Source organism: Acartia tonsa, chromosome 12 (genome assembly GCF_053477335.1).
Source record: "Acartia tonsa isolate MP-2025a chromosome 12, ASM5347733v1, whole genome shotgun sequence".
NCBI lineage: Eukaryota > Metazoa > Arthropoda > Copepoda > Calanoida > Acartiidae > Acartia > Acartia tonsa.
This window is the reverse complement of record NC_137271.1, coordinates 12,192,867-12,209,364: the sequence shown is the minus strand read 5'-3', so window position 1 is coordinate 12,209,364 and position 16,498 is coordinate 12,192,867. Positions and strand designations below refer to the sequence as shown.

The 16,498-nt window shown below is 31.2% G+C and overlaps 2 protein-coding genes and 1 long non-coding RNA gene across 4 annotated transcripts in view; 2 read left to right on the top strand and 1 right to left on the bottom strand.

Moving 5' to 3' along the window:
* The window catches only part of LOC145333767 (uncharacterized), a 38,438-nt gene that overhangs the window by 11,478 nt on the left and 10,462 nt on the right, over positions 1-16,498 (bottom strand). Inside the window, exons 3-8 of the mRNA XM_080178997.1 lie at positions 8,251-8,295; positions 7,271-7,315; positions 6,132-6,168; positions 3,069-3,103; positions 1,779-1,835; positions 1,246-1,338 (exon numbers count right to left, since the gene is read on the bottom strand). Of these exons, the coding sequence (XP_080035123.1) occupies positions 1,246-1,338; positions 1,779-1,835; positions 3,069-3,103; positions 6,132-6,168; positions 7,271-7,315; positions 8,251-8,295 (312 nt within the window). The remainder of the gene's footprint in view (positions 1-1,245; positions 1,339-1,778; positions 1,836-3,068; positions 3,104-6,131; positions 6,169-7,270; positions 7,316-8,250; positions 8,296-16,498) is intronic.
* LOC145333768 (uncharacterized) lies at positions 10,876-12,113 on the top strand. Of its 2 annotated transcripts, XR_013884594.1 has the most exons (3): positions 10,876-10,943; positions 11,499-11,584; positions 12,038-12,113. XR_013884594.1 is itself a non-coding variant. In XM_080178998.1 (2 exons), exons 1-2 carry the CDS (start codon positions 11,147-11,149, stop codon positions 12,098-12,100), a joined length of 501 nt encoding a protein of 166 aa, XP_080035124.1. In that variant the 5' UTR covers positions 11,074-11,146; the 3' UTR covers positions 12,101-12,113. The 2 variants fall into 2 exon arrangements, 1 of the variants encoding a protein (XP_080035124.1); XM_080178998.1 differs by lacking the exon at positions 10,876-10,943 and having other exon boundaries at positions 11,074-11,584.
* Positions 12,336-13,042, top strand: LOC145333769 (uncharacterized). Its single transcript, XR_013884595.1, has 3 exons — positions 12,336-12,434; positions 12,582-12,657; positions 12,880-13,042. It is a non-coding gene; the product is annotated as an uncharacterized LOC145333769 (long non-coding RNA).

Sequence of the window (16,498 nt, the reverse complement as noted above, 5' to 3'; positions counted from 1 at the left end):
AGGATAAAAACTAATGTGAGTGTTTAGAAAGAATATACTGAATAAATAAAGACGGATAAATGGGATAAAAAATAAGGTATTAACTTTATATATTCATGTTGTATAAATTCTCAAATAATAAAACAAAAGAAACGTACAGTAACTTGATAAATATTTTTCATAATGATTCTTGTTCTAATAAGGTACAATTAAGTAGATTTTACAAAAAGCTGAATGTCTAATTCAATTTTTTGTTGAGATAAAAAGATCCTGATATTAAAATATCTTTATTACTCATTCTGTAATGAGGAAAATATTGCAGGAATTTTAAGGAATAATACAATGTCTGATAAATAAAATTACTCAATGATATTACAAAATTACCCCTTCTGTCAATTACAATTATTAGTTGAAATGTTTTGACATTGTACTTCATAATCAAAACTAATAAAGCCCACAAAGTTGTTAATCAAATAAATTAGGTAACGGTATTGTAAAACTTTGGGGACTTGTGTAAAAGACAACCCAATGTCCTCTACCATCCATATATTGCGACATTGTTTGCCCGACTGTCAGATTTGCAATTTTACTTCAATGATTGGTGTCATCCTTGCTTTTAGACTTATTTAGGAAGGAAGGGGATCAAAATAAGCATTCAGAGAGTAGAAATAAAATTCTGAAATCTGACTTTGCTTGCCAAATATTTAGGAAATGAGATTTATAAAATATTTTACTTGAATTACGAAACCAAGAAAACATTTGAAATTTTAGAACTACTCAGTGTAAATTAGATTTTGAGAACTTTTTATTTTATTTTATTATGAGTTTGTCAAAAGATACACTTTGGTAGATTTTTTTTTTGAATTCAAAATAAATCTTTAAAACAGTTATTCATCACATTGTATTATAGACAGCTTTCCGCGGATATTAAAATCATAAATTGTTAGCTTCGATGGGCTAAAATTGTCTGTTATACGATGCTATTCATGATTTTCAGTATGGGTGAGAACCGGTTTTAATCCAGCGGATAATATTCCATACTAAAAACTCAAATTATGGAACTTCTCATTTTAGTGCCTGTAAACCACAGCTACTGACGTAAAATTGTTCACTGCTTATCTTGAATTTGATTATTTCTAATTATGAATATATGTCATAAGCAACTCAAAACACAGCGAGAACTCAATTTACAACCAAAAAAAATCTAAAAGAAAAACTAAAATTTAACTAAAATTTTGCGCATATCAATATTAGCAACATTATTACCTTAGAATAGTGCCATTGTTAAACTTAAATTTGGCACACACCCATTCTGGCGTTTCTGAAACAGACCACTTGATTTCTCCTCCACCTATCCGTCTAAAATATGTTTTAAATTATTAAATTGAATTAATTTAGATTAGTATTTGAAATTAAAAGAAAATGATAATTTGCCTTTCTTTTACAGACGCAAGAACATAACCCAAGAACTAGGATGAAAACTATTTATTTTCAAAACATCAAGATTTTTACTTGGACAGACAGAATCAAGCATACCAATCTATTTAATTTCTAAACAAACCTCTTGAAATAGAAAATTACTATACGTACTCTCAGCTGATACAAGTAAGGACATCCAAGGAAAAATGGGTAAAACATTGAGAGAATTGTAAACATAGCAGACATACGATTTTTAAAAAAGCACATGAATAATTATTATAGACAGCTTTCCGCGGATATTTGTTAAAAATTGAAATATATAGCATGATCCAACGTATATTACTCTGTTTGGAAGCCATACTGGCAAAGTTATTTCTTACTTTTCTTTCTCAATGCAATCAGTTGGTGACATCTTACTTCCACTCCCCTCAAAACATCTGAAACAATATAAGTTTTCATGAAACTGACGACTTTTTAAAAAACTTTTGTATATAAAATTGGGATGCCTCTCGACAGACATACACATATAGATCTTATTAAGAGGTTGAACACCCAGGGAGTAAGGGAGGGGACAATGGGCAATTAATTCAATTTAAGAGTTTTTGAAGAAAGGCCATGAAATCCAGAATAAACCAGAAATTTTGGTGGAAATTGTAAAGTGATTGTTAATTAAATCTAGAAAACCATAAACTAAAAAAAAGTTCCAAGAAAAAAAGCAATCATTTGAAAATTAGATTACCAGGATTACAGACTGACAACCATTCTGTAATTAATTACTAGAAAAAACTCCCTGGAACTCTCCAGATGAAAGGGAAAGAGAAAAGAGATTTGGGGGCAATTGATGTGAACACGGAAAAAAGGGGCAGGCAGGTTAAACAAAAATATGACCCGCACGCCTTCCTGCCCATTTTTCTCCTGTTTATTTCCCCCACCTCCCTTCTTATTTCCCTTTCTCGTCTACTTTAAAAAAGGAGGTGGGGGAGAAGGGAGTAAAATAGAGTATGGGAGGGGGGCCATGTATTTATATTCAAACTACACTCTGTCTGCAAAACTATATATATTCAAAACTAACAGCGAGTAGCGGCATTTCTTGCACAAGTACCCAAACTCAGTCAGAAACTGCTAAATTCTTGCACATTCCCTTTAAGCCAGTACCGAAAGTCTGAGACTCTTAAAGGTTGAATATTCGATCCATTGTCCCCTCCCTTACTCCCTGTTGAACACCCCTATACGATACCCACCCTCTTTACGCCCTTGCCACCCCCCCCCCTAAAAGAAACTAAAATGGTCCTAAAAGAAAAAGAAACAATATAAAAACCATAAAATGAATAAAACTGAGCATTTTAGGTAAATTTTGGCTTACAATACAATCAGCAATATGAATTACAAAGAAAACAAAATGGAAATACTTTGCATTTTTTTCAACTTAAAGAAAACATATTCAGATAGAAACTAAACCTCAGGGATCTTAAGGGATAAGATAAAAAAGATAAATTGATATACATCATCAATGAAACAAACTTATCATTTCGTAAAAGTTTTTAAGTCAACTAAATAGAAGTCTATATTGTATAATGTCCCCTTCTCCTCAGCTAAAACCTCAATACAGTTAACAACTTACGATTTACACTTGTAAAGTAGCAACGCTACGCTTTTTTTTAAATACTTACAAAAAATGTCTATGTTGGTCTGGAGACTCGAATCTAATTTTTGACAAATTAATTTTACATTTTTTCTTTCCCATAATTAAAAAAAGAATGTATGTCTGAGTTAAAAAAATATTGAACTAGAACATTCTTATTCTATAAAGTATTATGTATGTTGTATGGCGTGAAGGGGGGGGAGTAACGAATTGCCCCCACATTTGAAATTTTTACCCACCTCAAAAAAGCTTGTGTGTCCTTGCAAGGTGGGATGGATACTTCTTACAAAAAAAAAACTTTTGGTTTTCCCGTTTGCATCACAATAATTTTGAAAAATATAGTAGATTTTACCCTTCAGTTGCAGATAGGTCTTCCCTAAAACCTTTATGAAAGGGCTTACACTCATTTTTAAAAGCGAAGCTTTTCTATAATTAAGGTCGGTCGGTCCGTCCGTCCGTCCGTAACGGATAGCTTTTTTCGCTAATTTAGGCATGTTAGAATTGTCCTATTGGTTTCAAACTTTGCATGGTGATTCCTGTAGTAGTTAGGTACGATTTAGAAAGCGTAGCAACTCTATAATCATTACCAGAATGTCCGTACGTCCATTTTAAACATGTTGATTTTTTTACTACTTTAACAACAATTTTTTATGTGATCTAATAATCCGAATAATATGATTTTTGGTATACCGATTCCAGGGACAACAAAGTACAATATTATAAGCGAAGCAACTCTATAATCAAGTCCTCAAAATGTAAGTATGTCCATAAACATTATTTTGTATCAAGCAGTTTTTCAACAATTTTACTTAAATTTTGCTTCGACATTTATACATTTATATTCTGATTATTCAGTTCTGACACTATACAAGTGTTAGTGTCCGTTTGTCCTACCGTTTCATTGCTTCGCTTTTATGGATGTTGTCATCCTTGATTTTTTTACAAATACAGCAATTACAAAATCTTACCAGACATACATACAAACAGACAATAAACCTCTTTCTTATTAATATAGAATCGAGGATAAAATGAAGGTATCAGATACATAAAGAACCAATTAAGGATCAAATATATTTTTAATTTGATATTTTATACGACAAAATAATAGGTTACAAAAAAATATTATTTTTACAATTTAAAAATATCTCAACTTATCCTCTTTTGAAATTTCTAACGGTTACGCCTCTAGAAAAAAACTATGTTTTAGGAGGGAATTTTCATCTAGTGGCGATTTCTTTGAATGAAGTAGAAACCCTTACCTAAAAAGTTACAAATCCCTAGACCTATAAGAAGATTAATTGTAAAGGAGAACCCTATCGGTTTAGCGGTTCGCTACACTGATAGGCAGAAGGCATGATTGACACCCGGTTACTTTTATATAAGGATATAAAAACTATGAGGAGAAACAGTACAATACGTTTGAATTATTGATTCAGCCTTTATTTAGTGGTCAAAAAGCACATGATACCAAGCCTAATTGTCATAGGAATCATTATCAGAATTTCTAAACAAACTGAATAATTTCAGGTTCAAATGAAAACGTTTAAGGATGGAAAATTTTAATATTATGTTTTCCAGATTATTTCATTTTGTTACAGGAATCTATTTGCAAGAATTAAACTAGATAGGGTTATTCCAATAGTCAACTATATATGTGCCTTACTGACAGACAGACATATGACTAAATGTAGAAAAGCTTCGCATTCAATAATATATGAAACATTTTATCTTATTTCTATCTACTGCAATAATTTTTCAACCTAATGGTAAATTCTTAAAACAGCAAAAATAATTTCACAACCTAGTGGTAAATTCTTAAAACAGCAAAAATAATTTCACAACCTAGTGGTAAATTCTTAAAACAGCAAAAATAATTTCACAAACTAAGATATCATTAGAATATTAAAGAACACAAATTAGTCATATAATTTAAAATTATTGAAAATGTTACGAAATTAATACTGAACAGATTTTCATTGTTTTATAGTCGAAAACTCATTCTAAAAGAGGAATCGCACATGATACATTGTTTGGAAATATATTTTTGGAATCACTCCTCCCTTTTATTTTTACTACAAGGTTAACAAAATATTGGCGTGCTTCGCCTGCCATTTATCCCAATCTTTACTAAAATTTTGTTTTCCCATTACCAAAAGAAAAAAGCTTAGGCGTTCTTGGCCTTCTAGCTCTATAAAAAAAACTGATTAAAGTTTATGGTTAAGGTAAAAAGGTTTGTTTGATATTAAATCCATTGAACATCCAGACTAAATGTGAAAGCTATGTAGCTAAGGGGTTGCTAATAATATTTTTGCATTGCTGAAGGAATACCAATCGAAAGAAATCATCCTTATCTCTTTGATCCAAAATTTTTTCATTTTTTTTTTATCTCGTAAGATCTGTTTCTTCAAACAGAGACGTAGAAACAAACATTAAAGTACGAACTATTAATAAATATTATGCTAAACGCATTATGCATTATGCCTAAAACGACCAAGATAATAATGCTTGAATTACTGTTACAAGAGACAAAATGGAACACAGTAATAGTGTCTGACTGATTATAACGTAACAAAAAAAATTAGCCAATGAGAGGCCGTTATTGACCAATGGTAAAATTTATAGTGGCCTCTCATTGGCTAATTTTTTTTGTTACGTCATAATCAGTCAGACACTATTACTGTGTTCACAAAATGAATTGAAAATGATTTTTAAAATCGAGATATATCTTATTGTCTTAGAATAGTGTATTTTTTTACAAATAGGTTGAAAAAGAGTAATTCTATTTCCAGTATTGCTTCGAAATTGATTCATATCCGCTGGATTAGAACAGGTTCTCAAGCATACAGAAAAATCCTGTATAGCATCGCTTTACAGAAAACTTTCAACATATATAAAAAAAATAATAAAATTAATGCCAGTTTTAATATTAGATTTTTTTATATTATTATCCGCGGAAAGCTGTCTGTAGTATGATGCGATAAAAACTATTCTCATCATTGTGGATGAACAGTAATTTATCGTCCGTTGTCTTATCCCTTAAGATCCCTGTTATTGCTTTGATTGGCCTTTAGTAAAGTTAATGTATGTCCCTGCATTCTAACTCATCAGTCCCGTCCTGACAGTCATGCCTGAAAACACCAGATTTTTAATAATTAGGGTCATAAGGCTTTTCTATAATTAGGGTTCATAGGTCCATACGTCTTTCAATCCGGACATTTTAGAATTGTCCCTTCTATAACAAACTTAGCATGGCGATTTCTAAGAAAGGTAGGTACGATTTAGAAAGCGTAGAAACTCTATAATCGTTACCAGAAAGGAAGTAAGTTAATCCAAAACATGCTGATTTTTTTACTTCTTGGACAACAACATTATGTATGATATAATTATCTGATTTTTGGAATAATGATTACTAAGACAACAAGGTACAATATTATATGCAAAGCTTCACTATAATTGAATTCTAAATATTAATTTCTTTTTACTGTTTCTTGTATTTACGTAATTTTGCAACAAATTTATGCACTGTTTTGTTCAGACTTACAAATTGATATTCTGCTTATTAAGTTCTGACAATTATTGTTTATTTTTCCTTCCTTCTGATTTCAGAGCTTCACTTTTATAGATGTTGTCTTCCTTGTTTAAAAAAACATAGCTTTTCTATAATTGTTTGTCTGTATGTTTGCAGATTTATTACGAGAATAACTAATTGGAGCATTAACTCTTATCTGTCCAAACAACCGAGTTGTTATGTAACCAGAAGTAAGGCAGGTTTTGTGTCTGTAGCTTAAGATATCGATAACTACCGAACCAATTAAGCTCTATATGTTATGGAAGCTTCAAACAAGTCCTGGGATGGTTATAGGCTATTAGATTTTTAGATTTATGTCCCTGGATGGGGTTTCTTGCCTATAATTCTTTCCCTTCAAATACAGTGTCACTAGGAGCCAGAGGCGTTGCCAGTAGTGTAATTAATTGTTAAGAGTTGTGCCAGTTAAAAGGCCAAGTCATTCTACCTTCATAAACTATAATTGTCACGGGTTGGGAGAAGTAAGTAAAATTATTTACGTCTCAACCAATTAACCCAAAGTTGCTGAGCCAACTAATAAGAAAACGTGATTATAAATCTTTGGATAATATTGTAATTAACAGTCCAATGTCCTCTTCCTTCCTGTTTTTTCCCAATCCAATGCCCCTCCCCCCTCCCTCTCCCTCCCTGGGCACATATTGTACCTGCCATCACATCGTTTGTCCGCAGGTATGCACGAGGATTTTTCCCTGAAAAATTAACATAATATGAAATTTTTCAGTCTGGCTTCAAAACCGAACAATATCCGCTGGCTTATAACCGGTACTCAGCCATACGGAAAATTTATGTATAGCATCGTATTACAGAAAATTTTCTACGAAAATTTAAAAAAATTAAAAATCAGTCTTCTTTGGTTAGAGACTTTGGCTCTCGGGGCTAAAAAGATGGTTTTAATCTTTTATTTTTTTTAAAATTAATATCTGTAAAAAGCTGTCTATTATACGATGAGAGAAATAACTATTATAGTTTGAAAAACAAACAGCAAGATGCTGTATATTTAGAGAAGCTTCGCTATTAAGATATATTAATAAAAAGTAGAAATTCGTTCATTTGTTTATTATACTTTAATTTTACACTAGGGAAACATTATTTCACTGTCTGTTTTATTTGTTAACATAAATATATTAAACACAAAGACAAATAACCTCAGAAATTTAGGGACATAACAATGGATGTTAGATAATCTTCCCCAAAAAAATCTTGTGAATCTAGCCTTTCGTTGATGGTAAATTTTAGAGTGAAAAGGCGTTTGTTTAATTCAATTAAATCAACTGGCCTAAAATCCCAATCTACCTGCATAAGTTAAATAAACATCAAAATTTCCTATCATTTTAAACCCGTTTTCCAGTATTACTTCGAAACCGATTAATATTTGCTGTAATAGAACTAGATTTTAGCAATTCTGAAAAATCTGGTTTAGCATCGTATTACAGACACTTTTCCACGAATATCAAAATCGATACCTTAAAATTGGTTCCAGTTTTTTTAGTCGGGCCTTTTGGGCTAAAAAAAACTGATTTAATCTTATATTTTAATGTCTGCGGAAAGCTGTCTATGATGATATTTATTTATTACGCCCGTCTATGGGTCATGGCATATCAACTTCACGGAAAATAAATGTTACCTATTCCACTCATTGATGGAGAGAATTGCGTTCACATTCTCATTCCTAAAAAAAAAAAGAAAACATTATCTTATGGCTCGGCAGTCGTTTGAGCTAACCCTAATAAAAAAAGCTTAAAATAGAGAAACCAGGCAACGTTTTGTAATATATTTTGTTATTTTTTTTCAGTTCTATGCCATACAGAAAAATCTACGAATATTAAAATAAAAATCATAAATTGATACTAGTTTTGTTCACCCGAAAACTCAAAAGGCAAAAGTAATTCAATATCCGCAGTAAGCTGTCTATAATACGATTCTAAATAACACGGTCTTGTTTTCTACAAGGAATTTTTGAGGGGGTGAAAACTGGAAAGGTAATCCTTTAACAATTTCATATTTTAATAGAGTGTTGACATCCCCCCCCCCTAATGCACGTCCCTAGTATAATACACATTCTAAATAAAGGGAAAAGTTGGTTGCGGGTAAAATTCGTAAACGTTGTGAGTTTTAAGTTAAAAACAGTAGTAGAACGATAAATATTTATGTTAACTTTTTTTTTAAAATTTGTTGTCTATAGTTCTTTTCAATAAGAAATACACATATTTAGTAAACATTATCGTTTTACTACTATTTTTAAGCCTTAAATCACACACTTTTACGGATTTTAACCGCAACCTACTTTTCCCTTTATATGAAGGTGTTGCATGATGACAAAACTATATCATATTCAGGGATATAAAGTAGGGTTGGGCCGGATATCCGGTGTGGCCGGATACCGGATATTGAAACTATCCGGCCGGATATCCGGCAATATAATCTTTTATATTTTACAACAAATATCTCTTTTTTTTAATCTTAAATGGCTGTAATTTTCTTATTATTGAAGCTAGAAAAACAATTTTTTCTGAAAATATTTATCTTAATGTAAATTTTATATTAGAAATCTCAAAACATTTCAATTTTGGCGGTGGCAGCAGTACTTGGCAGCAACGGATTTTATGAAATTGTAATATGTCATGAAGATATATAAAAAAGCCTAAGTTTAAAATTTGAAATCTTTAAGTAAAAATTTGCGGTCACAGGAACCGTTTGAAGATCTCTGGAGACCTGGAGGTTCAGGACTTGCAGGATAATACCTGGAACCTGAAATCGACTTGAACACCTATATTACATATGAGGATGTATGACTATAGGGTATTTTTACTTTTTACCTGAATGACCTTACCAGATTTGCTGGCATCACAGGCCCGCCAGGAAGGAGGTATTAAAAAAATGTCAACTCTCAGTTATGTGTCATACCCATATTTCGAAAGTTACTCAGTTATAGCCCTATACCATTTATACACAGAAAATGGGATAGAAAAAACAGAGGGGGGGGGGGCAGGCATTCAACGCCACCTCCCCGCCCATCCTCCAACCGTTAGGGGTTGATATTACAGATTGGGGACAGTAATAGTTAATTAGATTTATTTGCTAAGAAGAAAGATCATTTAATAGTTACTTAATTTTTAAGTTTTAACCTTAATTTTATCCTCCTATTATATAAGTAGTAAGCTTTTTTGTCTGTAGTGAAGGATCTCGCTAACTGCTGAACCGATATGGTTCTCCTTTAGAGTGAAGCTTCTTATAGTGTGGTTTAAGGCTGTTTAATTTTTATTAAAAAGTCGTTGTAAGGTTTTAAGTTATTTTTCTACACTTTCATGTCCCTTCTAATATCCCCAGATACTAGGGATGCAGCCGCTAGTATAATATAAAACACCAGTTTATGAAGAAATTTTTTTGACGGGTATAGTCCCTTTCGTGGCAACGCCCCTTAAGTAGCGATTATTCGTATTTTCACAATAGCTTTCCTCCTATTTCTAGCCTCTCGCGGGGGACTCTAACCTTGCAGGGCCAATTGCCTAACCCTGCGGGGCAGTCACCTTACCAAATATAACCTAACCTAACCTAAATAACCTATTAAAAGCAATTTTAAAAATACAACAAATCGCCCCTTAAGGTGCGTTGCCATAGTAGGGATTATATCCTTTTTCGATAATTTAATATGTAGTAATTTGGCCGGTTATCCGGCCGGATATACGGTAATTTGGCCGGATAACCGGATATTTGCATTTGAAATCAGCCGGATATCCGGTATCCGGCCAAAAAAATATCCGGCCCAACCCTAATATAAAGGAATAAGACAATGAACCTGTAACAATATGATAAACAAAATTATACCTTGTGCAGATTAAAAGTATTGGTTGGATAGTTTAAACATTGTTTTTTTGTACAAACCAATCATTAAAAATTGAAGTAATTAATAATCTGTGGAGTTCAGTAAAATTTATATTCCAATTTCCCCTCCCTACCTGATCCTATTTGATCAAAGAAAAAAGATGCATTTAATTATCGTTTTTTTCTCATTTCAGAGGATATCCTTTCAATTTTCTAACAAAAAAATATAAAAGCTTTGCTTCGCCTCTTGCTTCTATGGGTGCTCCCAAGACTTCACTATGAAAATAAAACAGGCCAAAACCACCCCATTAATTTTATTTAATTTTGACATACAAATGATAAAAATAATTCGACAAATCTTACTACTTTATATAATAGGATTAGCCTAGCGGCTGCGTGCCTAGTAATTTCCAGTTGAACAGAGAAAGCTGAACAGTGAACATTCATTTTTCTATATTCTTGACTCGGCTCATGTATTTGTGATTAAATAGATAGGTAAGCCATTTTTACATTAAACAATCAAATATATTTAATACATATATATTTCATACATACTGACTAAAAAGAAAGATAATACACAGAATAATTCCCACTACTCAATAAGCATGGATCAAAAACTCGAAAATCTAAAAACTAAATTGATAAAAGATTCATCCGATTTTGTACATGTAAACGACAGACAAAAATTCACTGAAAAAATGACAAAATTACTCAATACTGAGCTTGAAAAACTCAAGATAGAATTGGGGGTACTACCTAAAATACAACGAGAATTCGCTAAAACGAAAAACTGCTTCTTCTTAGCCACCCAAAATGACCAAAATACAGAGGAAATTGACAACATAGTTAGGGACATCCTTAATGATGGACTTGAAAAAAAAACGGACGGAAAAACAGACACAAAAAAAGAGATTGAAAAATCTTTCCCAAAAATGATCAACAACCCACCTGTTAAGATTCCCATGGGCGGAAAGACGGACAAGAAAGAGAAGAAAAAAGCAGGTTGTCTCTACAAAATCTCTTTTACTAACAATAAGTTCAATCTTTCAGATGATACAGGCTATTATCCAGCTGAAATCTTTCTGCTGGGTCTTGCAAGCTTTAACAAGAATAAGGAGAAACAAGATTTTGTCCAGGTAACTAGAGAGATACCCCACTGTGCTAAACAGCACATAAAAAAGCTTAATGAAATAGCTTACAAACTACGAAAAAAGAACTATAAAACGAAACAAAACATAGACTTCAAAACATATAGATACACATTAGAAATCAAAAAAGCGGGCGAAAATTGGCAACCACTAACTGAAGTTGCAAATGCTTTTAAAACCATCAAAAAAGATTGGGAAGAGGCAATCAAAATACCATATATACCATATGAAAGAAAAAAAGACAATTAAATATAGAAACTAAAAAGTAATACATGATTGTTACATACTAATTATTATTTTCTTACCCCTTCTGAATATTATCTTCCTTGTTAAATAAGAGCAAATTCTCTCTCTATACCGTCTTCCTCGCGATTAGAAAGCAAAAAATTGTTTCTCTATGATGACGTAATCTTATATTCACTAAAAAAATATTTATTTCAGGCCAGTAACTTTGATACCACCAAAAACAACAGTATTGTTAAAAACAGCAAGAACAAGGATTAACTGCTAACATCAACTAGCAAAGTTGAACTTTAATACTATACAATAAATAAATCATCTATTATACACACTCATAATAATCTAACATTCTATATGACTAACAAACCCTATGACATTAACAACAGTTTTATTTTCCCACTAGAAAAAAGATATTAACTGAACACAGCTAATATTGTTTACACTGTGTATTAACACTATAAAAAAATAATATACATATATTAACTATTGTTTATATTTCAGCACAGACACTCGCAAATTTGACAAAGAAACAACACTGCAAGTGCAACTGAAAGATTCAACACTGTGTGGATTTTTTTTGTCACCACCCAACTGGAAGGTAACTACAATAATAAAACTTAATTAAATCTTTTATATGTCCATTAGGATAAAGCATTACCTAAAAAAATCTGAAAATCTGTTACAACTTTATATAACCACACTATAAAAAAAAAAATATATTCATTTACTTATACTTATATTTCAGCCGACACCAGCTGTAGAACTACACCACCTTTTAAGACAACAAAATGTATTGGTCTTTTTCACCACTCTACTGAAAGGTAACTTTCATAATAAAAAATTAAATGATTAATTTAACTGTCCACTAAGTTAAAATATTACCTTAAAAATAGAAAACTCGTTGACTTAAAACTTATGAAACTCCTATCTTTAAAAATGAATAAAATTATGCTGAATGATTAACTCTAGCTAAAATTAACAACATTCATACTAGTTAACCACACTATAAAAAATATATTCAGTCACTTATACTTATATTTTAGACGACACCCATCAGTAGAACCACACACCTTTTTAAGACAACAAACTGTTTGGCTTTTTCACCACCCTACTGAAAGCCGACACCCACCAGTAGAACTACACCGCCTTTTTAAGACAACAAACTGAAGACCAAATGGAAATGTTAATTAATGCATTGATTGTCAACCAAACTAAATATGTTATTAATAAATCATTACATTAATCTTGATCATATTTTACTTAAAATAAACGAACTATGAACTATAAGAGTAACAAAAACAACAAGCTTAATACAAGCATAAACACAACAGTATCTCAATAAAATTTCTATTCTTAAGTAGACCTATAAGACTGACAAAAATAACAAGCACAAATCTTTAAGTAACATAACAAAATATATTTAGTACTAAATTACATTTAACAGTAATTACAACTGAAAATTTTATTAATGGCATTAATTAACACATAACCAGTATATTAGTAAAAAAAACTACTTCATGAAAGTATACATGAGTAATTATATACTCAAAATCTTATCAGTAACAGATAATAAATTTCAACACTTTCAAATACTCTTACCTACTGTAATATGTATGTTTAATAAAATATGATAAATTATCAAATTGCTTACCGTTTCCTAGTTTATTCATAAATATTTTCTCCAATGGAGACTATTTTCATAATTATCCTCAAGGGGGGGGGGGGGTTAAGGCAGAAAGGAAGGCTACAAAAACTAAAAAAAATATAAAATTTAAACATGAATGACATTAGTAATAATGTACAAGGATTATCAACTAATTTCCAACAAATCACAATAAACATCAATAATACTGAATCCAGTTATGTTGATTGCTCTCACATCAAAAACCTAAAACACTTCAGCATAGCTCATCAAAACATTAGGAGCATTGACAAAAATTCAAATAATTTTCTATATCTACTAAATGAATTAAACTCTGACATAGATATAATCTGCTTCACAGAAGTATAGGGTAACATTAATAACCTTATCATTCCTGGATACCACGAACCAGCAACATTACTTAGAAAAAATAAAAGAGGGGGGGGGGGGGGTTAGCATATACTGCAAAGATTACATAAACTTTAGAGTTATAAAAGAAATGACAGTTATAAAGGGTCATATTGAATTCCTAACCATCGAATATAAAACAAAAAACAAAACCAATATCCTTTCAACTCTCTACAGACCCCCTTCACAATGTACACATGACATCGAAAACTGCATTAATGATATTAAACTGCTCTTGGAATATAAGGACACACATTTCCCAAACACTAACTATGATATACTTGGAGATCTAAACATGGACATCCTTAAATATAACACTATGGAAATTATTAGAAAATTCTACCAGACCTTTGAAAATCAAAACATAATACCCCTAATCAACAGACCCACCAGAGTCACTAATAACACTGCTTCTATCATTGATAATATACTATCAAATAATTATAATAACAGTAAAAACTATATCATATGCAACTCAATTACCGACCACTTCTTAATCATTAAATCCATACAAAAGACAGATATCACCTACAAAAATGCTACCAACACTTATCACCGCAGAAAATTTAACACTGACAACATAAACCACATTCTCAATACAAACAACACAATTGACAAATGGAACAAATTTTTCAATAAAATAGACAATATATTTAATGAATCATTCCCAAACAAAAAATACACCCTAAAAAAGATAAAAAAAAGACACCAATTTTTCGCCATGGATAAATGACGAGATTAAGAAACTATTCAAAATTGAAAGGAAATTATACCTTAAAAAACTTAAAAGTAAACTACCCTTACATAACACACAACACGTAGAGTTTAAAAAAGAGCTACAATCCAAAATTAGGAAAGCTAAAATTAAATACTATGAAAATGAATTCAAAAAAACTAAACACAACTCCAAAGCTATGTGGAGATCAATCAACAAAGCCTCAAACAGACACACTAATAACAAAAAAAATACTAAACCTGACAAAATAATAATTAACAATAAAGAACTAACTGAAGATATTGACATTGCTACAGAGCTAAACAAATTCTTTAACGGAATTGGTACAGAGCTATCAAATAAAATTCATACAGACAATACAAAACAACAAGAATACATAAATAACATACATGAACAAAACACTAGATTCAAATTCAAAAACATAACAGCTGATGATATAACAAAAATAAATAAGACACTAAAACCTAAACTATCTGCAGGACCAGATGGAATCCCAGGTGTCATAATCAAAACCATCTTACAAAAAATACCCAGAGTATTAGCTAATATAATAAACAGCTCGCTACACTCAGGTATTGTTCACACCAGATTAAAAGCAGCAATCATCGTTGCAATCTACAAAAAAGGCAGCAAAACCGATCCTAACAACTACAGACCAATCGCTCTTATAAATGCCATTTCCAAAGTGCTTGAAAAAGTTGTTGCTCACCAACTAAGAATGTACTTAGAAAAAAACAATATACTTTCATGCAAGCAATTTGGATTCAGATCATTACACTCATGCATCCATGCAATGATTGCAACTATGGAAAAAATCGAAAAGGACAAAGATAATAAGATGTCAACATCTTCCATATTCATAGATCTTACCAAAGCATTTGACACCGTTGACATAAACATACTACTAACCAAACTAAAAAAAATAGGAATACAAAATACAGAACTCAACTGGTTCAAAAATTATCTAAATGGCAGAACACATACATGCAAAATTGGAGAAAAATTGGGGTGCCACAAGGATCAATACTAGGACCATTACTTTTCATCATTTATATAAATGATTTACCAGACATGATCAAATGTTTCATAAATCTCTTTGCAGATGACACCATGATTGCAGTAAGTGGCAAAAACAAAACAGAAATAGAAACCCTAGGAAACACTTTAATGGCAGAAATCACTGAATGGTTCAACCACAATAAACTAACCCTAACACAGTGAGATCTTTTGCCAAAAAACGGGACATTAAGGGTAGACAAAAGTAAACATCAATAAAAAAGCTTGTATTTGATGAAATGATGTAATTTCTTTTGCTTTAACTCAAAAATAACATAAATTTTGCTTCTGTTAACTTCTAATGTGCATTTGGTAAGTACGTCTGACGGTTTTGGAGGAGCGAAGCTACCCTATTTTTAAAAAATCTATAAACCTTCATAACTTTAGTTAGGATAGGAATATTTTAACAAAATAAACATCTATGTAAATATTTCTTCAATGCAAACAATGTTTGTGAACATGAATATAGCGTCAGGTGCACCCAGTTCGAGTCCCGGCATTTTTAGGTAGGTCCAGTATAATTAAAATAGGACACTAATAAGGCATGTTTTCTAATGTTTTTTTTTACAGATATAAACAACAATAACATAATTTTCAAAACACTTTTGATTTTGTGTTAATACCTTTATTCTAAGTCTAGCTATCTTCATTTAAAGTTTGTATAAGAATATAAACATAATTGCTTATATTATATTCTCTCTCAAATGTATATTTCTCTCTCTCTCTCAGACGCATATATAATGTTTATGCAATATTATAATTAATCCCCGAATTTGAATTTCTGCTGAACCAAAACCAGTTAGAAATACAATTTTTTTCA